The sequence below is a fragment of the Dromiciops gliroides genome, chromosome 4, assembly GCF_019393635.1.
Source record: "Dromiciops gliroides isolate mDroGli1 chromosome 4, mDroGli1.pri, whole genome shotgun sequence".
NCBI lineage: Eukaryota > Metazoa > Chordata > Mammalia > Microbiotheria > Microbiotheriidae > Dromiciops > Dromiciops gliroides.
The window spans coordinates 198,074,255-198,096,849 of NC_057864.1; the positions used below are offsets into that span (position 1 = coordinate 198,074,255).

General features: G+C 44.8%; 1 protein-coding gene across 3 annotated transcripts in view; it reads right to left on the minus strand.

Annotated features, from left to right (window-relative positions):
• ITGB4 (integrin subunit beta 4) overlaps positions 1-8,196 on the minus strand; it is a 44,443-nt gene extending 36,247 nt beyond the window's left edge. For all 3 annotated transcript variants that reach the window (XM_044004259.1, XM_044004258.1, XM_044004257.1), the window contains exons 1-4: positions 8,089-8,196; positions 2,250-2,332; positions 1,558-1,640; positions 475-576 (exon numbers count right to left, since the gene is read on the minus strand). In XM_044004259.1, coding sequence (XP_043860194.1) covers positions 475-576; positions 1,558-1,640; positions 2,250-2,322 — 258 coding nt within the window. In that variant the 5' untranslated portion in view covers positions 2,323-2,332; positions 8,089-8,196. The remainder of the gene's footprint in view (positions 1-474; positions 577-1,557; positions 1,641-2,249; positions 2,333-8,088) is intronic.
• Between the last annotated feature and the right edge of the window lie 14,399 nt (positions 8,197-22,595).

The following is a 22,595-nucleotide window of genomic DNA, read 5'->3' on the forward strand; positions in this document are numbered from 1 at the left end:
GGGTGGAGGGGAGGGATGCTCTGGACATGTGTCCAGTGTTCTTTTCTTTCTTTCTTTCTTTTTTTTTCCCCAGTGTTCTTTTCTAAACTATTTTACAGGTGGGGACACTTGGACCCAGAGAGGGGAAATGACTCATCCACAGTCATCCTAACCAATTAGTAACAGAGCATGGGCCCAGGCCTAAAGTCTCCTTACTCCTTAGGCCAGCACTTCTACCAGATGAGGTTTCTTAATCATTTCAAATGTCTTATGTAAAAGCATCCCCTGGAGAAAAGAAACTGAAGTGAAGAGGTTAAATGGCTTGTCATAACAGGTAGGAAACATTTTGAGGCAGAATTTGAACTCAGGTCTTTAGACTTTGTCTGGCATTCTCAGCCACTGTGCCATCTAGTTGCCTCTGAGGACGTGACTCCTTATTTCTAGCACATGACTTCACTTAAACAACCATGCTGACCCCTCATGCCTGGCTCTTACCTCTGTGATCTGGAAGCTGCTCTCCCTGAATACCACACTTCTGGCCTCACAGCCCATGGCCAGCAGCTCCTCTCTAGTGTTACAGCGACGGTCCTTGAATGTCTAGTCAATGGAAGAATGGAAAAAGGGATAGGATAGTTCTCAGTGTTTCTTGCACCCTTACTTATTTCTCCATCCATACACTTGGCTTTCTAGTTGATAACATTCCCTAAGAGCTGTAACTAGGCTCAGACAACCAGGGCTTTGTACCAGGGCACCTGACATTGAAGATAGAGGCATACATCCCATATTTCAGTTTTTTTGTCAACCTTGAGTCCAGATCCCTCACATAGGAACCATGATTATCTTTATTCTCCCAGCCCTGAGCTCCTATATCCTTTTCTGGAGTATATACTATTATACCCCTTTCTTTTCTGGGCCCTGAGGCTCAGGGAAATGACTGCTCTAGCACCTTCCTCCACTACCTCACTTTGCCTAGTATTTCCCAACCTCAGCTTCCTTCTGGCAGTTGGAGGGGGCTGTGAGTGGGGGACCAGGAAGGGTGGACCAGCCCCTCTGGCTCTGGTGCAACTGGATCTCACTGGAGAGGATTGAACTCTGTACCTTAACCACAATTAGCATAAAGCCTTGCTTAATGAAGGATCTTGAGGCCTTCTTGTACTATAGGTGAGCACTCTCCCTGACCTGGCACACCCTACACCCTCTTCTGGGAGCATTCTCCCTAGCAGTGGCATTGAGGTGTCTTGGGGTCTCTAAATCCTCTCATGGATGTCAAATTGGGGGTCTCTTCTGCTGTAGGATATCTTTCCTGGTGCCTTCTTTAGTACTTTTTTTCTCTGCTTGCCACAGGTGCCAGAAATGCTAGTTATAACTCTGCCCACTCATTCCCTTTATACAACATAATGCATGTATATAGTTTTTCCCTTTCATGGATTCTATCCATGAATCCTGGGCACCAGAGTCTTACAGAGGGCATGTTAAGTGTGGATCTGTCTACAGGCTTGTAGGAATGAATGTGGGGTCCTGCCACAAGTTTGAGAGTGGGAAGGCCCTGGTGGGCAGGTACAAGGGGTGGGTGCTCACCTCATCAGTGCAGTAGGCGCAGTCCTTGTCTATCCGAATGCACTCGGTACAGCTCTTCACCAGGGCCTTCTTGCAGCGATTAGCTAGATGGGGAACAGGAGTCAAAGACAGGGTGTGGTCAGGGCACAGGCCAGGCCTGAGTTGGAGAGGCCCCTGGGTCCAACAGCCACTCCCATGGAAGAAGGGGAGCAAGTCAGGTGGCCCAGTGTTCTAGCTGAACATCAGTGTATCTTAAGCTTCACTGGGGGTGTCCACCTTTATAATGGGGCTGCTAGCTGATCATGTGGTACTTGGAGATATTTGGGAAGGGGCTAATTATTGTGCAAATGATCTATCCCTTCCCCCTCCCCTGAACTCCTCTAGCACTTGGCTGATTTCTCCTATGGCACTTATCACATTCACTCCTCTCTTATCTTTATTTGTATGCCTATCTTCTATATTAGACTTTAAACTTCCTGAGGGGAGGGGCTTTGTCTTATTCATCTTTGTACTTTCACTGTGCCCAACTGTATACAGGAAGAGCTCAATAAATGTCTGCTGGATGTATGGAAGAATGAATGAACGAAAAGTGGTAGACAGAATGTGTTGGTAGACTATCTGGTCAGGGCACTGAGTGACCCCAGCAATGCTTAAGGGAAAAGGGTTCGAGCAGGGTCACCTGGGGTATATCAGGGAAGGGTCCTCTGACTTACCCATGTTTCCTTGGAAGCTGATGCATAGTACTGCCCAGAACAGCAGAGCAGCCCATGGCCCTGGCCAGGGCATCCTCTTCCTCCTGAAACAACCAGGGCGTTCATTTTATATGCCTGTGTCCACACACCACATGACACAATATGAAGGATGATGCTGCTCCTTGAGATTTTCTGCAGGGGCCCCTCTTCATCTGCCCCCCTCCAACCCCCATCTTTAGCTCCTACTGAATCACAGCTTGGCCTGGGAGAGAATGGACAGGGGCTGGGGATGTCTCAGGTATGGGTACCATCTAGGTGGCACAGGCTCCATCTTATCCAGTTATCCCTTAAGCTTGTGCTATCTGCACAGATGTGGATGGCAGTGCCAGGAGGGTTTTGCTCAAGGGTTTTCCAATGAGATACAGAAGCCAGGGTAGAGAGGCAAAGAACAGGAGGTGAGTCATTGGGCACTGTCATGCACTGGTCATGGTTTGTCTAGTCCAACAGGTAAAAACCTAGTGTTTGCTTCATGCCTTTGTGCCAGCCCTCAAGTATCGATATTGGAAGAAGATATTGGAGACAAAAAGACAGATAGACAACAGACAGAGATAGAGAGGTAGAGATAGAGAGACAAGCAGACACACACATACAGAGAAAGAGAGACAGAGAGAGAGAGAGACAGAGATAGAGACAGAGACAGAGAGGAGCATGTCTTTTCCTATCCCAGTGGGAACATCAGCTCTTTGAACACTATCTGTTTCCAGTGGTCAACCCCCTTTGCCCAATAGACTCTTGTAGTAACTTTCACACTTGAAACTGCCACCTTGAAATCTTACCTTAAGACATCCAGGGAACCACTGTTTCCTATTCATTTGCTTAAAAAACCATAGGAGATTCTTTTTTTTTTTTTTTTTTTTTTGCAGGGCAGTGAGTGACTTGCTCAGGATCACAGTTACTAAGTGTCAAGTGTCTGAGACCACATTTGAACTCAGGTCCTCCTGAATCCAGGGTTGGTGCTTTATCCATTGCACCACCTAGCTGCCCCCATAGGAGATTCTTTGTAGAGGTGGGGGATTAAGAGTATGGAACAACACTACATATACATTTAGTTAACTGTTGTTGATTTTACTAATCTGCTTCCCCTTCATTTCCTTTTTATTCTTTGTTATGAGTAATGGCTTGAGTAATGGGGAAGGAGGGGAGAGATGCATTGGGAAATTAAGTTGGTAGAAAAACAAAAGACACCAATGAAAAGTGAAAAAAAATTTTGAAAAAAGAAAAACAAATGGGAGGGACAAATCAGGGAAGCTCAGGATAGTGGTGGTGGATGGGGGAGAGGGCCTGTCTTTGAGTTAAATTTTTTTTTTTAAGTGAGGCAACTGGGGTTAAGTGACTTGCCCAGGGTCACACAGCTAGTAAGTGTTAAGTGTCTGAGGCTGGATTTGAACTCAGGTACTCCTGATTCCAGGGCCAGTGCTCTATCCACTGCACCACCTAGCTGCCCCTTGAGTTAATTTTACAAATGAAGAGACCTGGGTATGAGCCACCTAGGCCAGCGGAACTGAAAGAAATAAAAAATCAGAGAACCCCACCACATTTTCCTAGAACCACTCTTTATATAGAGAATATACAGTTTTGTGAACCCAAATCACTCTTTCCATCTCTTTCTTGACTTCTCTGAGGATAGGTCACCAAGTCAAGTCAGGTGATTGCTGTGTCCTAGTATAACAGGCATGCAATAAATGGGGCTTGGTACCCAAGATGCGGAGACAGGGTGAGGTATCGCCCCTTTCCCCCACTGGACAGTTGGCTATGCTGTTGTAACCTCATGTCCTTTCAGTGTTTTTGCCCTGAGTGAAAGAATTCCTAGTTACGGCTCCAGTCTGTGGGGTGAAGCTCCTGCAGTTATAGAATTTAGTATTTTTTTTTTTTTTTGGCAAGGCAATGAGGATTAAGTGACTTGCCCAGGGTCACACAGCTAGTAAGTGTCAAGTGTCTGAGGTCAGATTTGAACTCAGGTCCTCCTGAATCCAGAGCCAGTTCTTTATTCACTGTGCCACCTAGCTGCCCCTAGAATTTAGTACTGCAAGTGAATTGAGATTATCTGGTTGACCTCTTCATGATAATAACAACAACAATTGATATTACCCTTTCAAGTTAGAAAGGTGCTTTAAATTGTTGAGGTGGCAGCTAGGTGGCTCAGTGGATAAAGCACTGACCTCAGATGCAGGAGGACCTGAGTTCAAATCTGGCCTCAGATACTTCATACTTACTAGCTGTGGGACCTTGGGCAAGTCACTTAACCCTCATTACCCCACAAAAAAATAAATAAATTGTTGTTGAGTCACTTTTCAGATTTCTAGGCTGATACTGGAGTGGTTTGCCATTTCCTTTTCCAGCTCATTTTACAGATGAGGAAAGTGAGGCAAACAGGGTTAAGAGCCTTGTCCAGGGTCACACAGCTAGTGGATGTCTGAGGCCAGATTTGAACTCATGAAGATAGGTCATCCTGACTCCAGGCCCGGCACTCTATCGATTGTACCTAGTGCTAAATAAATTATACCATTTCAGAAAGATGGGGACCAAGTGTCAGAGGAATGAAGTGACTTACTTATGCAAGCAAGGTCACCTAGGCTGTAAGCAGCAGAGTAAAGACCCTTCTTAATTCAGTGGGAGAATTCCCTTGGGAGAACTCTGTAACAGGGGCCAGGGGTCCTGTGAGTGGTATGTGGCTGAAGGTTCAGCCTCTTGGGTCTAATGGGAGTGGTCCCTTCAACTCCCGCCAGTCCTGGGGTTCCAAAGGTCGTGAAGGCTGCAATGACTATATCAATATTATATCCAGTCCCAGGCAGAGCGAGCTCCACAGGCCCAGAGACCAGGAAGAAGAAAGAAACCCTTGCCTAAGGGTGGGAAAGGAGCAAATAACTGTGGAATGGGTAGTCCTAAAACCAGTCAGGGTGTGGACTCTGGGGTGAAATGGCTTCCTAGAAGCCCTGGGGTTTGTGAAATGCCACACCCATACCCACACTTACTTATAATGAAGTAAGGCAGACACATACCTACAGGCGGTATTACACAAGGATCCCAGGATGTCAGCCTTGGAATCTTAGAGCTCATCTAATTAAACCTCTTTAACAACGATCATAATAACCAACATATATTGTACTTTAAAGTAAACGAAGCATTTTATATTTTGTGTAACCTTCTTATTTTATAGATAGATTCTCAAAAGGGGAAAACATTTTGCCCAAGGTCACCCAGCTAGTCAGTCCCAGAGATGGGCCTTCTGACACCAAGGTCAGAGTTTTTTCCAATGTGCCATACGTCTTCCCAATAACCCCTTACAAGTGTACTGTCCTTTTTACAACCAACAGAGTTCTTTCATGGGCATTATCTCATTTGACCTTCATAACAAAGCCTGTGAGGTAGGGCAGGGCTGGTTTTATTAAAGACCCATTTTCCAGATGCAACCTTTGTGTCAGTGGGTTTTGTTTTGTTTTGTTTTCTTTCCCTCTGATATGAAGGAGTCAGGTATAGTTTGTTGTTTATTTTTTTTTTTCCAGTCATGTCTGACTCTTCATGACCCCATTTGGGGTTTTCTAGGCTGATATTGGAGTGGTTTGCTATTTCCTTCTCCAGCTCATTTTACAGATGACGAAACTGAGGCAAAGAGGGTGCAGTGACTCCACAGGGGTCAGACAGCTAGTAAGTGTATAGGGTCAGATTTGAACTCAGGTCTTCCTGACTCCAGGCCCATTGCTCCATCTACTGTGCCACCTAGCTATATTTTAGGTGCCTTTTAATTTGCTTGCACCCAAGCAGAACTTGGGCAATGAGATTTCGGTTAAATTACTTGAGTGGAGCAGCTTAGATGAGAATTCTGGTCCCTGGATCGCTCCTTCTCACTGTTACATATATAGAACATTCAGACACACACACATATGCGATATACAGACACACCACCTTCCTTCAGAGAACACATGTGTTGGCTCTGTATGTATAAGTCCCTGAGGTTAGGAAGGGTACTTAGAGATGGACTTCTTGAAGATCTCATCTGCCCCTTCCCTCATTCCCCACTATGTCTCCCCTTGAAGAGTAGTTCTGCAATGTTCTGCCTGAGAAGGGCTGGCTCTTGGTTTAGACAAGGGAGAGTTGCCTACATCTCAATCCTCAGACCCCTAGTCCTGCTACCACAGCTGCAGTGTAATTCTGCCTCTGGGACTCTGGCTGGGACACTCTTACCCAAGTATGCTCAGGAATTGGAGTTTAACCAAAAAAAAAAATGACTAAGAAGAAGATGGACCCCTCCATCTTCATTTGTGGAGGCTCTTCTTAGATCCCCAGATTCCCCCATTCCCTCATCCCTGCTTTCTTCCAGGGGATCCCTCTTTTATAGGCTGAAGTTAGGAACTTCCTCATGTCAGCCTAACCCCTCCCTTCATACTACCCCCTAGATCCCTCAAGGATACCCAGCCATCACTTCCAGCCCTGCTTGGAGAAATAACAAGAGCCATGCAAGGCAGAATTGGAGCTGAGGGAGGAGATTCAGTCCTTGCCCACCGAGGGGCTGTTGGGAAGCTCAAAGCTATGAGGATAAGGGACAGACCCTGACTCACCAACATAAGCCACCAGGGTATCCTCTTCACTGTGGAAAGGTCTTTGGGGAAGGGGGAAGGTTCCTGGAGTGGTGGTACCACAGTAATATCAGAGGAACCAGAGGTAGAGGGATGGATGGGGAGGGTGAGGGCATTAACCTTGGAAAGCTTTTTGAAGTAGATGAGTCCTGAGCATATTTTGAAAGAAGGGGAGGTAGGAGGAGGTTTGGCAGAGGGGAGAAAAGAGTCAGGAGACATACTGACATACACTATCAAAGCGGGAGCACCCCTCCAACTGCTGGCTCCTCTTGGGCTTGTCCCATGGAGGGCCAGTTGAGCTGCGTAGCTGCTTCCCATTCTTTTGTAAACAGCCTCATGGGCAGCTCACTCAGAGGTCCCTAGCCCTGGGTTCCCTGGGACGGGTTAGGCATCTTCTGCAGTGACTAAGTTCCTCAAAGCTTCCCTTCCATCTCATCCCACCACAGAAAAGCAAGGTGGTATAACGGGTAGAGTGCTAGTCCTGGAATCAGGAAGACCTGGGTTCAAATCCCACTTTTGACACTTATTAGCTGTGTGTCAGTAATTAACCTCCCTGAGGCTTAGTTTCCTCATCTGTAAAATGGGACTAATAAATGCCCAGAGGACCTCATAAGGAGGTTCTGTTGTAAGGCTCACAGTTCCGTGGGAGAAGCACTTGACAAATTTAAACGCCTATAGAAGCTCAGTTGTTGTTATTCTCTCTGATGCAGCCAAGGAGTAGGGGCCATGCCTCTTCCCCCTTGTTCCTTCCCCACCACCCCCACTTTGAGCCCCCTGGAATGCCCAGATCAGTTTAATTCCAGGAGCCCTCCACCACTCCCCCATTACTTCACTGGCAGGACCAGCCATAAGGTGCCAGGGCCACTGAGTACAGGGCGTTGGCAAATGCCAACCTTTCAGGAAGGGGATGAGAGGGAACAAAAGACCCCGTCAGGAATCTCCCAACCCCCACCGGAGAGTGGAAAAGCGGTTGGGGAACTGCTTTACTCTCGTGGGGGGAGTAATTAGGAGAGTGGGCGGCTAATTAAATCCACCCACCCACCTTGCATGCATGCCTAGACTCCTAGGCAAAGTTCCTGCAGAACTTTCTTGGAGGCAGCCACTGCCAAGCCCTGGTGCCCCCAGCCTCTCCGGTGCCTTTTCCCACCCCAGTCCGTTTCCCCCAACCCTGCCCCAGTGCCCAGCCTGTAGGAGAAGTGGGGCAGCAGTTGGAAGACTTGACATACCTTTGCTGGGGTCTCGTCCTTTCTGCTTCTGATTGTCTTCCCCCCTCTTCCCTGGCTATTGGGAGCTGTTCTCCTGTGTGTGAGTGTGTGTGTGTGTGTGTGTGTGTGTGTGTGTGTGTGTGTGTGTGTGTGTGTGTTAAAGAGAGAGAGCGAGCGGCACTGTCAGAGAGGGAGGGAGGGAGGGAGGAAAGAAAGGAGGAAAGGAACAGAGAGACATCGGGGTGGGCAGAGAAGAGGCAGCTTTATCCAGCTCAGGTAGGAGGGCGCTGGTGAGTCACTCAGCACGCATTCCTGTGCAATGCACACCTGTTCGGGCAAGAGCCGAGCTCAGCCGTCTCTTTAGGCTGCACCCCCCTCCCCTCCAGGAAAAGGGTTGGTGTTCCAGCAGGGCATCACCCCGCCCTGTGGGCACTGGGAGGTAGTCAGGCAGGGAGGGAGGTGGGATCAGGACTGTTCAAAGGGGCGGGGGAGTGGAAACAGCTCCCAGTCCCTGCTCCCTGCTGAGTGGGGAGGAGGGGGAGGAGGAGGAGGAGGATGGCGATTAAGGGAGACTGTTTTGCTTTCAGAACAGAAGAGGAGGAGTCAGCCTTCCCTTTCCCACCCTTTCTACCAGCTTGGGGGACTCACTCAGCAGAGCCTTCCCTTTTGATCCCGTGCTCTCAGCTCAGGTACCTGGGCTGCTCTGACTTGCTGCCAACTTTTGAAGAGCTCATGTGCTGCTCACTTTCCCTCTGGCTCCTCCTCACAGTCCTTAGAGCTCTTCCTCAAAATGTCTCCTAAGACTATGCTCCAATGAGCCCCCACCTCTCAGTTCTGAACTGTCATTAAAAGGTGACCCAGGGAGCAGCTAGGTGGCGCAGTGGATAGAGCACCGGCCCTGGAGTCAGGAGGACCTGAGTTCAAATTCGGCCTCAGACACTTAGCACTTACTAGCTGTGTGACCCTGGGCAAGTCACTTAACCCCAATTGCCTCACCCAAAAGGAAAAAAAAAAGTTGACCCAAATGTGCGGGTCCCACTTTTTTGCTGGAGAGGGATGCTGTCAACTGCGCCCCTCCCCCCACCTTGCCAGTCTGGTGAGGGAGCTTGGATTTACTAAGTCTGGGGACAAAGTTGGGGAGTTTGGGCTCTTCCATGGGACCTGGTACAATGCGGAAAGGAAACTCGAGTAAGAAAGTGGAAGACCTTTCTCATGAAGCCCCTGGGCAGGTCATAATCTCTAAGCCTCAGTCTCTTCATCTATGAAATGGGGACAATACCACACTCTGGTGTGGGGATCAAATGAAATAATGTATACTTGGGCTACTGCAACTTGGGGCCCGTGCTATTTATCTAGCCTCATACTACTCCCCTCTACAGACACTGAGCCAAACGAGCTGCACTACCCCTTGCAGGTACCTCGTGATTTCCTGCCTCCATGCCTTTGCTAGTGCTGTCCCGTGTGCGTGCAATACTTTACTCCTCTCCCCTGCCCATCAAATTTCTACCTAGTTCTCAAAACCCGTTTCAAACGTCACCCTTCCAAGGAACTTTCTGGGTCCCCCTGCTTGTTGGAGTTGGCATTTCCTCCCTCGAAGTTTACCTAGTGTGTTGCATCTGTATTATATACTTAAATAATATTTTGTTTCATAGTTTTCTGCCTGTGTGTCATCTTCTATTGTACTGTAAGCTCTCTGAGGGCAGAGACTATGTCTTCACTAAAAGATACATCTCTCCCAGAGCCCACACAGTGCTGTGCAGAGCATATTATTGTTTAGTCTCGTCTGACTCTTTGTGACCCCATTTGGGGTTTTCTTTGCAGAGCTACTGGAGTGATTTGTCATTTCCTTCTCCAGCTCATTTTACAGATGAGGAAACTGAGGCAAATAGGGTGAAGTGACTTGCCCAGGACCACAATTAGTAAGAGTTTGAGGTGGGATTTGAACTCATGAGGATGAGTCTTCTAATTCCAAGCCCAGTGCTCTATTTACTTTACTATGTAGCTGTCCTTCTGCATAGTATAGGAGCTTAATAAATATTTGCTGAATTACACTGAATTATGTGAAAATACTTTGAGGATGTTAAATCATTATAGAAATGTAAGGCAAGGTATATTGCAGAGGCTATACCCCATGTCTCCAATGCACTTCTTCCTCACCTCTGCCTCAAAGAATCCTTCATGCTTCCTTCAAACTTTGGTTCAGGTGCCATCTCCTACAAGAGGCTTTGCCTGAATGCCCCTGTTATTTGGGCTCTTCCCCTGCCAAAATTACTTTGTGGTGCAGAGGATAGAACACAAGGATCTAGAAAATTCCTGAGTGTGAATCCAGCCTCAGATACTTACTAGCTGTGTGACCCTGGGCAAATCACTTAACCTATTTGTCCCAGTAAGATGAGGCTAATAATAGCACCTACCTCTCAGGTTTGTTGCAAGAATCAAATGAAATGATTGTAAGGTGCAAGAGGACTTTTATTTGATTGCAAAGGTAATAGAGAGCCACTGGAGTTTATAGAGCAGGGGTGACATGGTCAGACCTACATTTTAGCAAAATTCAGGTGGCAGTTGAGTGGAGGCTAGATTGGAGTGGGAAGAAACTGGAGGCACAGGGAGACCAATAAGTCTGTTACAATATTCTAGGTGAAAGGCAGTAAGAGCTGGCACCAGGGAGGTGACTGTGAGTGGAGAGAAGGGTGCATATATATATATATGAGAATTGTTGTGAATGTAAAAAGGACAAGATTAGGCAAATGGTTGGATATGCAGGGTCACTGAGAATGAGGAATCAAGGACGGCACCAAGATTACAAGCCTGGAGTACCTAGGTAGATTAGTGGTACCTTCAGTTGTAATAGGAAAGTTGGGAAGAATTTTTGTCCAATTTGAGATGAATACAAGACATCAAGTTTGAAATATCCAATAGGCAGTTGGAGGATGTGGGACTGGAGCTCAGAAGAGAGAATAAGGTACACACACACACACACACACACACACACACACACACAGATCTGGAAAATATTTTCAGATAGTTGATTAGCACACCCAAAAGATATGGTATGTGCTGCTACCAATTAAGTAGTATGGTGGATAAAGTTCTGTGCCTGGAGTCAGGAAGACCAGAGTTCAAATTTAGTTTCAAATACATACTAAGCTGTGAGACCCTGAGCTAGTAACTCTACTTCTTTCAACCTCAGTTTCCTCAGCTGTAAAATGGGGGTAATAATAGCACCTACCTCACAGGGTTGTCGTGAGGATCAATGGGGTCAGTCTTTTTTTTGTTTTGTTTTCGTGGAGCAATGAGGGTTAAGTGACTTGTCCAGGGTCACACAGCTATTAAGTGTCATGTGTCTGAGGTCATATTTGAACTCAGGTCCTCCTGAATCCAGGGCTGGTGCTTCATCCACTGCATCACCTAGCTGCCCCCTGTCGTGAGGATCAAAACAAGATATTTGTAAAGTGCTTAGCATGATGCCTGGCACACAGTAGGTGCTACTGCTCATTCCCTTCCTCTTTCCTCCAACAGGAGAGTATAAAGAGAAAAGAGCACCCAAGATAGAGCATCATGGGACACCCACAGTTAGGGGGTGTGACAAGGATGAACATCCAAAATGACTGAGTAGTCCTAGATAAGTAGGGGGAGGAACAAGAGAAAAGAAAGTCAAGAAAACCCAGAAGGGGGACAGCTAGGTGGTGCAGTGGATAAAGCACTGGCCCTGGATTCAGGAGTACCTGAGTTCAAATCCGGCCTCAGACACTTAACACTTACTAGCTGTGTGACCCTGGGCAAGTCACTTAACCCCAACTGCTTTACCAAAAACAAAAAAAACCAAAACCCCCCAAAAAAACCCAGAAGGGAGAGAGTAGGTAATCACCAAGATAAAATTAGGCAGAAAGGTCAAGTGGGATGAGGATTTAGGAAAGACCTTTATATTTGTCAATTAAGAGATCACTAGTCATTTTGGAGAGAGCAGTTGGAGTTGAATGCTAAAGTGGGAAGTGGAATTGGAGGGGATTTCAGAGCAAAGAGGAAGTGGATACCAAATATACTTAACTTAAAAATTTTTTTTTAGCTAGTGGAAATTCCTTTAATAAATATAGAAATATGGAAAGCAGTTTGGAACGATGCCTGAAGGGCTATAAAACCGTGCATAACCTATGATCCAGCAATACCATTACTAGGTTTGTTTCCCAAAGAGATCATAAAAAAGGGAAAAGGACTTACATGTTCAAAAATATTTATAGCTGATCTTTTTGTGGTGGCAAAGAATTGGAAATTGAGGGGATGCCCATGAATTTGGAAAGAATTGGAAATTGAAGGAATGGCCGAACAAATTGTGGTATATAAATGTAATGAAACATTGTTGTGCTATAAGAAATGATGAGCGGGTGAATTTCAGAAAAACCTGGAAAGACTTCCATGAACTGATGCAAAGTGAAGTGAGCAGAACCAGAACAGTAATGCTATGTGATGATCAACTCTGACTGACTTAGCTCTTCTCAGTAATACAACGCCGATAAGACAATTCCAAAAAACTCATGATAGAAAATGATATCCACATTCAGAGAAAGAACTGATGATGTCTGAATGCATATTGAAGCATACTATTTTCACTTTATTTTTTTGTGTTTTTTCTTTTGTTCTGTTTCTTCTTTTGCAACATGATTAATATCGAAATATGTTTTACATGATTACACATATATGACCTATGTTAAATTGCTTACCAGCTTAGGGAGGGGGAAGGTAAGGGAATGAGGGAGAAAATTTGGAACTCAAAATTTTATTTTAAAAAATAAATGTTTTCTCAACAATACAATGATCCAAGACAATTCCAAAGGACTATTGATGAAACATACTATCCACCTCCAAAAAAAGAACTGATATAGATGGAACAGACTGAAGCATGCTATTTTTCACTTTCTTTCATTTTTTTCTTTTAATCAATGACAAATATGATAATGTTTTACATAATTATATATGTATAACCCATATCTGATTGCTGCCTCATGGAAGGGGGGAGGGGAGGGAGAGAAAGAGGGATAAAAATTGGAACCCAAAACTATAAATAAAAATGTTTATTAAAAATGAATGTTAAAAATTATCTTTACATGTAATTGGAAAAAATAAGAAATTATTTAAGAGGGAAAAAATAGAAATAGAACTAAGCAAACAGAAGGGAAAAATTTATTTACATTCTGACTTTAACTTCCCAACTTTATTATGTTCAAGTGAAATATGGTTTTGAAAAATGGAAATTACAATTAATAAATATATGATCATTCTGAAATAAATTGTTAGCCACATTAAACTATTTGTAAGAGGAACCAAGAACCAACAATTTGTAATACTCTGTCCTATTTCTAGGTACCAGAAATGAAACAATCCATGTACTACAATGAGATTCAAGAAATAATAATAGCCATTATGACAACAATAATAAGAATGTTATTTTAATTTTTTCAGTTTCTACATTCTCAAGGGCTCCAAGCATTTTCCATATATTACATCATTGATTCACTTAGGTTACTTTTTCAAGGAGAATAGAAGAGAAAGAGACAGCAGGGATAATAGGTTAATAAAGTTTTTTGAGGTTGGGGGAGATGTAGGAATGTTTGTAGGCAGCAGGGAAGAAGGCAATAGGGAGAGATAAAAGATGAGAGGATGAATGTAGGGACAGTCAGCTGGAGAAGATGGGGAGAAAATCAAAGATTCATTTGGAGGGGTTGGCCCTGGCAAAGAGAACAGCCACCCCTTCCCCAAAGACTGGAATGAAAGACAAGATAGTGGAGTATGATGTCAGAGGGATGTGAGATGAGAAGGGGAGAAGAGGGAGCTCTTTGTGAGTTTCCTCAAGCTTTTTGGCAAATACTGAGGCTAGGTTCTCAGCTGAGAGGGAGGGGTTAGGCTTGAAGACAGTGAAAGCTTGGAACAGCCACTGTGGGGAGTGGGATAGAAAATCCATTTGGGAGTAGAAGGATTGCCTTGGTGTAGTGAGAGTCGAGGTGAGGATGGATCACAGATCTGTGATTTTTTTTTCCAGTTGTGATCACGTAAACAAGAGTAAAGAAATCAGATAATAGGTGCAATCCAGGATTGGGGTTTGGCAGGGTATGATCAGGGATAGGACCAAGGAACAGTCAGACAAAGGTTCTGAGAGGAGAGAATAGTGTTGAGTTGAACCGATTCACCAAAGGGCTTAGATTGGGAAGGGAAGAGAGTTTAGCTGGGGCAGGGGTGATGGCTTGGGAGAGAACTGCAAGGTGGAGAGACTGGAGACCCCCCAGTGAAGATGAAGAACAGGGTTAGGGGTCAGAAAGCAAAGGGAAGATGGAATGATAAAAGATTATAAGATAAAGGAATTTCAGAGTTCATTAACATGGAATGCAGGCTATGGCAAGGTCAAAGGTATAACTATCTCTGTGTGTAGCTTAGGCTGAGCTGAGAGTTAGAGCTGAGGTAACTCAGTATGTTGAGGAAGGGGGAAATTAGAGTATTAGTTTGTAAGATTCTTTTTTGGGGGCGGGGCAATAAGGGTTAAGTGACTTGCCCAAGGTCACATAACTAGTAAATGTCAAGTGTCTGAGGCCAGATTTGAACTCAGGTCCTCCTGAATCCAGGGCCAGTGCTTTATCCACTGCGCCACCTAGCTGCCCCCGTTTGTAAGGTTCTTTTTTTTTTTAAATTAGAGTATTTGAAAAGAACCTCAATACAGGTGCAGAAGTCTCTTGTGAGAGCACATGAGTTAGATACTGATCTGACTGAGAAAGGAGGGAGAAAGACTTGGGAGTCTGATATGGATTGGGTGACAAATGTGGATAGTATGAACCTCAAAAGAGAAGAAAATGCTGAGTGGTAGAGAGTCTGGAAGTGGTCATTGGAAACAAGTATTCTGATTCCCTATCCTGAACAGTGATATGGAGCTGTGAGAGGAAGAATAGCCAGTGTCATAGAGGGTGGCTAAAGAAGCAATGTTCTTGGGAGTCAGGTCTCAGAGAGTGACAGAAGATGAGAAAAATATATCAATTGAAATGAAGTTTGTTAATTATGGAACAGGCATTCCAGAGAGAAAGGGGAATAAATATTTATATAGTACATACCAGGCACTATGCTATGTACTTTTTTGGGGCACAGGGCAATGAGGATTAAGTGACTTGCCCAGGGTCACACAGCTAGTGTCAAGTGTCTGAGGCCGGATTTGAACTCAGGTTCTCCTAAATCCAGGGCTGGTGCTCTATCCACTGTGCCACCTAGCTAGCTGCCCCTATGCTATGCACTTTTTTTTTTGGTGAGGCAATTGGGGTTAAGTGACTTTCCCAGGGTCACACAGCTAATAAGTGTCAAGTGTCTGAGGCTGGATTTGAACTCAGGTACTCCTGACTCCAGGGCCAGTGCTTTATCCACTGCGCCACCTAGCTGCCCCTATGCTATGCACTTTTACAAATATCTTCATTTGATTCTCTCAACTCTAGGGAGGCAGGTGCTATTATTATTGCCATTTTACAGTTGAGGAAACTGAGGCAGAGGTTAAGTGACTTGTCTAGGGTCATACAACTCATGTCTGAGGTTGGATTTATACTCAGGTCTTCCTAATTCCAGGCCCAGTACCTGTACCCAGTACCACTCTGTCATGAGCTACCTTAGGGCACAGTCAAGGGATCTGGCAAATCTAGGATGGAACATTGGGATTGAGGAATAGTGTTGAGTTAGATAGACATCTGGAGTAGGGAAAAGGTATGTGGCCCTCAGCAGCCAGCTGTTGGGAAGAGATGGAATAGGGACCAATCCTATTCTTCTTTTTGTTTTTGTTTTTGTTTTTGTGGGGCAATGGGGGTTAAGTGACTTGCCCAGGGTCACACAGCTAGTAAGTGTCAAGTGTCTGAGACCGGATTTGAACTTAGGTACTACTGAATCCAGGGCTGGTGCTTTATCCACTGTGCCACCTAGTCGCCCCCCAATCCTATTCTTCTTGCAAAAAGCATCAAGCGCTAATAGAGTCCAGACATAAAAAAGGAGAGCCAAGGGAAGCATAAATTGGTGGCTGGAGTATGTCAAGCACAGCAGAATGAATCCAGATAGAGGTCCAGGGAGGCTGATGATTCAAGGTTCCAGATTGTCCCTCAAGGTCCGATTTCTTGGAATGTGGTGCTGTGGCCACCTGGGAGGAGGGGGTACGTACAGGGTATTTGAGAGTCCAGTTCAGGGGCAGGTAGTATTGGTACATTTTCAGAGCTGGTGTTCAGCAGGGGATCCAGTGGAAACTGAAGGTGTGCCTCAGCTTTTCACAGGTGAAAATAACACTTCTTAGAAGGTCAAGAGGCAGCATGGATTAATGGACAGAGTCAGGAAGACGTGCTCAAGGCCTGTCTCTGATGTGTGTGACCATGGATAAATTGTTTAACCTTTCAGTGAGCTAGGCAAGTCTCTGAGATTATAAACATAGGTGTGGGCAGCATATTTTATTAGGGTGTGCACCAAGGGAATTTTAATTTTTCTTGGACAATTTTTAAAAATTTTGAACTTAATGCATTCCCCCCTTCCAAAACATGAGATTTTTGTATACAAAGTAGAATAGAAAAAGATGTTTAATATATGAAATTGTATCTCTCATCCATGTGACTTGTTTTGTTAAAAGTATACTACTCAGGGCAGCTAGGTGGCGCAGTGGATAAAGCACCAGCCCTGGATTCAGGAGGACCTGAGTTCAAATCTGACCTCAGACACTTGACACTTACTAGCTGTGGGACCCTGGGCAAGTCACTTAATCCTTACTGCCCTGCAAAAAACCAAAAACCAACCAACAAACAAAAAAGTATACTACTAATAAAGTATAATACATTCAACACATTATTTTAAAATTGAATTTGCTTTATTTTTGTTTTCAAATTGCCTTCCCACCCTCCCCCCACCCTTTGAGAAGGCAAGAAAAATAAAACCTATTACAAATATGTATAGATATGCAAAACAAATTTCTGCATTGGTCATGTTCCAAGAAAAAAAAATAGAAAATATGCTTCAGTCTGCACTCGAGTCCAGCTTTCTATCTGGAGGTGGATAGCATATTTCATCACAAGTTCTTTGGGAGTGTGGTTGGTCATTATATTGATCAGAGTTCAACACATTGCTTTAAAAGCTATTACACTTGTCTAATTCTGAATTTCCTCTGGTTTTTTTTGTTCATTTAAAAAATGCTTCAGTGACTTTTGGGGGGGGCAACATTATCATTAATTTTCCTCCCAATCATGCCCCCCCAAGACCCCTACAATTATATTAAACATAATCAAGTGGGAAAAAATTATCATGTCCAAAAGAAGTAAATCTCATTCTACATATTGATTCCATCTCCTGCTTAAAGTTGAGTGTGTATTTCATCATCGGTCCTCTCAAGTTGTGATTGGTCACTGTTGATCAGTTAAAGCTTTTTTTTTTTTTTTACAGTGTTGTTGTTTTATAAATTGTTCTTCCAGTTCTGCACATTTCACTTGGCATCAGTTGATACAAATTTCCCCAGATTTCTCTCCAACCATCCCTTTCACTATTTCTTACATTATCTATCCATAATCATGGTGTGTGACTACACACCATAATCTGTTCAGTCATTCCCCAGTTGTTGTGCACCCTGTTGTTTTAGCAGAGGTATTATTTCTTTGTATCCATGGATTTAGTTTCTCTGATCTCTTTGGAGGACAGGCCTAAATAGTGGTATCGTGGGTTCAAAGGCACATTTTAGTAGTTTTTGTGCATAGTTCCAAATTGCTTTTAAGAGTGATGGCACTAATTCACAACTTCAACAGTGAATCAATATTCCTGTCTTCAGCATAACTCTTCCAAAACCTGTCAATTGTCATCATCATCTTTGTTAGTCTGATAGGTGCAACCTAAGAGTTTACTTTGCAATTTCTCTAATTAGTGATTTGGAGTATTTTATATATAATTATTGATAGGTTGTTTATATGTTTTCCTTTGAGAATTGTCTGTTTATAGCTTTTGACCATTTCTTTTTTGGGGAATGCTTGTAATTTTTCTATATTTCAACCAGCTCACCAGCTCTATATACATATGTGTACCTCTGAATAGTAAATCATCTTTATCAGGGACGTTTGCTGCAAAGGTTTCCCCCCCAAGTAATTTATTTCCCTTCTAATTTTAACTGACTGAATTGATTTGTTTGTGCAAAAAGGTGTTTTTTTTTGGGGGGGGGGCGGGGCAATGTGGGTTAAGTGACTTGCCCAAGGTCACACAACTAGTAAGTATCAAGTGTCTGAGGCCGGATTTGAACTTAGGTCCTCCTGAATCCAGGGCCAGTGCTTTATCCACTGCACCTCCTAGCTTCCCCATTTGTGCAAAACTGTAACAATTTCATAGAATCAAAACTTTCCACTGTCTTCTGTGATATACAAAAGATACAAAGAAAAAAAATTGGTGGAGAACACTGAACTGATTGAGAAAAATCTGGTGCAGGTAACATCCTGGATATACTGTAAAGAGAGCTAGAGTTCCCAAGATGCCGAGGTGAGGAAAGGAGAAAGCACATCTCCTGCCCAGTGTCAGGAGATGGAATGTCACATACGGGGGTGGTTAGCAGATCAGTCTGGCTGAAAAGGAGCTCATGAAGTGGTGGTGGTGGTAACAGGGAACAAATCTAAAATAAAGGCTGCAGCCAAATTGGGAAGGGATTTAAATGCCAAACAGAAGAATTCATATTTTATTCTAGAGGCACGAGTTGCTGCTGCTGAAGCGTCATGAACAAGGAAGTGACACAGTTAGACCTGTGTTTTCAGAATGTCAGTTGGCAGTTGTACATCAGGTAGCCTGGAAAATGGATGATGGACTGGAGGCAGGACACCCAGTTAAGGAAACTATTACAATCACATGATGAGCAGTGGTGAGGGCTCGAACCAGGGTGGTGGCTATGGGAGGAGAGAGAAAGGGATCAGATGCAAGAGATGTGGAGGCAGAATCAACAGGATTGGAAACAGGGAGTGAAGAGTCAAGACTGACTGCAAACCTGGGTGGTAGGAGGGTGGTGCTGTCTTCAACAGAAGTGGGGAAGGTATTTTTTTTATGAGTTTGAGTTGCCCATGGGATCAGTTTGAAATATTCCAGTCGGCAGCTGAAGATCCAAAGCCGCACCTTAGAATTCCCCTAGGAATTGCTCCATCTCCAAGATATTGAACTCTGAAATTCCCCTCTCACCATGACCTCTCCATGATCTCTTGCACACCCTGGCTCTCACTGCCCCTGCTGTTCCCTGATCCTGACCTCTCTTCCTTGGGCCCCTCCCTATTCTATTCTCCCAGTTCACTACCCCTGTTCTGGCTTCACTAGCCTCCCTACCCACTCGTGGCCTCTTGGTCAATTATTTCAACAATGTACTTTAAAAAAAAATCCACCCTTGAAGCTCTCATCCTCTTGCCCTTCCTCTTTTCCCATACACCAAACAAAACCTTCCCTTGGCCTGCTCCAGACAAGGCTGATAAGCCCTGCTAGAGAATAATGAAAGCAGGTGGATTGAATCTACCACACATCCATGCCATTGAAACTTCAGATGGGGGCTCACTGCCGCATCTCCATCTTTAGTCCCTAAAGCCTTCACCCTACCAAGAGAACCAAACTAGAATAGTTTTAACCCTTCTCTCGGTTTTTTTTTTTTTAAGTGAGGCAATTGGGGTTAAGTGACTTGCCCAGGGTCACACAGCCAGTAAGTGTTAAGTGTCTGAGGCCAAATTTGAACTCGGGTACTCCTGACTCCAGGGCCAGTGCTCTATCCACTGCGCCATCTAGCTGCCCCCTAATCCTTCTCTCTTACTTTTTTTTTGGTGAGGCAGTTGGGGTTAAGTGACTTGCCCAGAGTCACACAGCTAATAAGTGTCAAGTGTCTGAGGTTGGATTTGAACTCAGGTCCTTCTGAATCCAAGGCCTGTGCTTTAGCCACTGTGCCACCTAGCTGCCCCTCTCTTACTTTTGAAAGCAGTTGACCTTGCCTCCGACCAGAGCCATCTGATATGAACTCCCTCACTCAACTCTACTTCTCAGACCCCACACCCAGGCTCTAAACCTGTCATGCTTGACACCATCATTCATTTTCTCCCCCTGCTGGCCTCCCCAACATCCAGTTAGTCAAGTCCTGTATAGTCTATCCCAGTATATCCTTTTATATTCCTTTCTTTTTCCATCACCACCTCCCTAAATTGGGTTTGGATTCACTGCCTCTTGCCTTCTATACCATATCAAGAGGTTTTTAAATGGTTTTTGCCTCCAACCTCTCCTCTCCCCAAAGGATACTATCCATGGCTGCCAGAAAATCTTAATGTACAGCTTTGATTACATAACCCCTCTGTTCAAATACCTCTCATGCATTTAACACATATCCTAATTTGTGTTTTGCTTATTTGACTCTTTTATCTTTCTTTTTTTTTTTTTTTTTTGGTGAGGCAATTGGGGTTAAGTGACTTGCCCAGGGTCACACAGCTAGTAAGTGTTAAGTGTCTGAGGCCGGATTTGAACTCAGGTACTCCTGACTCCAGGGCCGGTGCTCTATCCACTGCGCCATCTAGCTGCCCCTCTTTTATCTTTCTTATTAGATTCTGAACCCCTTGAGGCCAAGGGCCCCAGTCTTGTTTCCGTAACTCTGCCAGTGCCAAGCACTGCTTATTAGATGTTTAACTGAGTTTTTGCTATTTAATCTGTAAAATGAGCGGGGTGGGCTAGACCACCTGGAAGGCCTTTTCCAGTTCTATAATTCTGTGATCCTCCAGGGGCCTGGCAGGGTGGGCAGCAGCACAGTTGTCTCTCCAGAGCTAGACTCTTGCCAAGAAGTCTGATAGTGAGAATCATGTATGTGGGGGAAGTTTGGGAAGAGACAGACATTCCCTTCTTATTTGTTGTCTCTGGTATGTGTCTGTGGGGATGGTGTTTGGATTTCAGGTTTTGGTCTGGGTCCTTCCTGGGCATATTGAATACATAAATGGCACCAAATAGGCTTTCAAGGGCTTCTGAATTCCCCGGTGAGTGGAGTTTGAGTCAGCTGCTTAATGAAGTGCATAATCCCCTAATGTTCTCAACGCTGGACACCGGGGAAGACATTGACTGTTTTGAGACCTCAGTTAGAAATACCTATAAGCCACAGGCAACCGGCATCTGTAACATAACCACCCATATCTAACAAACTACCAAGAATGCAATTCAAGCTAAGACAGTTGGCAAGGTTTCATGCTTCTTATAAGTCTTGTGAATTGTCTCAACAAGATGGTAAGATTTTCATGGGCAATGCCCTTTTGGATTGCCTCCAAACACCACAGATAATATCAGTCTACACATACTTTGCTTGACTCAATTGTTGCCAGTTCGGAAGGGCAGTTGCCATCACAGTCGCCGGCATCCATACAAGGTAGCAGCTGAATGATGGGTCAAGGCACACTATACAAGGTGGATAGGGGTGCTCAGCTGGATCAGTTCTTCAAGAGATTTCCAGACCAAGCTGGTCCATGCCAAGGGAGCATGGGGGCCAGCTGAATGGGGGAAGAATGATGGGGAGTCAGAAACTAGAGTCCGGCCCTGAGGACTGCATAAGGCCTGCTTCAGGAAAGTACCCAGGCCTTAAGCAGGGCTCTCTGCATCATGGAAACGATACCATTCTTTACAACGTAGCTTCCTTCACTTGACACTCAGCTTTCCCCCCAAAGTGCAAAGTTTAGTTACCAGAGAGAAAAATAAAAATAAAAGATTTCCCCCTGGGATTAGGCTGGGAAACATAGTTTAATACAGGGAACAGCTCTAGAGGTTGCTGTGGGGCAGAGATAACATGGGGAGAGGAAGGGTGGGGCGGCTAGGAATTCTCATATGAGATACTTTTATGTAAACAATGAGCAACTACCCCACCACAGCGGAGGTGATTCATCTCCCCAGCTACTTTAGAGCTTGAAAGGCCAAGAGCACACTGGGCACCGAAGGGCTTGGGAGAGCAATATCAGCAATGGAGAGAATGCCACACCTTCAACTAGAACTGTACCACACCAACCCCAGCCCCCCCCAATCATACCTGGACTGTCAATAACAACTCCGGTTACTGTGACCTTAGATGTGTGGCCAGGTGGGCACCTGCATGTTCCCTATAGGTGGAGAGGAGAGAGAGAAAGAGGGGAAAGGAGGGTGGGGAATACCAGGACAGCTACCTTGACAAGGTTCAATGTTCAGGGTACTCAGTGGCAGAAAGGGTGTTGGATTTATACCGGCTTCCTGCTATACTTTCCTCCTTATCCTCAACTCTGCTACTAGAGGTGGTAATAGGGGCAGAGACAGCTTCAGTTGTGTCTATAGCAACTTCTTTGACCGCTCTTCTCCCTGGGAATACCTTGGACTTAGTCATCCCCCTCCAGAGTCATGCTTCATCCTGAGGCCCTGCATGAACCCCGCCCACCCTCCACACACTGTGGAAGCACAAATTCTGCCCCTGTTATCATCAAAGACTCCAGGACAAAATCTCACATGTTTAAAGACTGAGCCTGTAGAAGAAGAAACTACCTGGGATGCTGGGC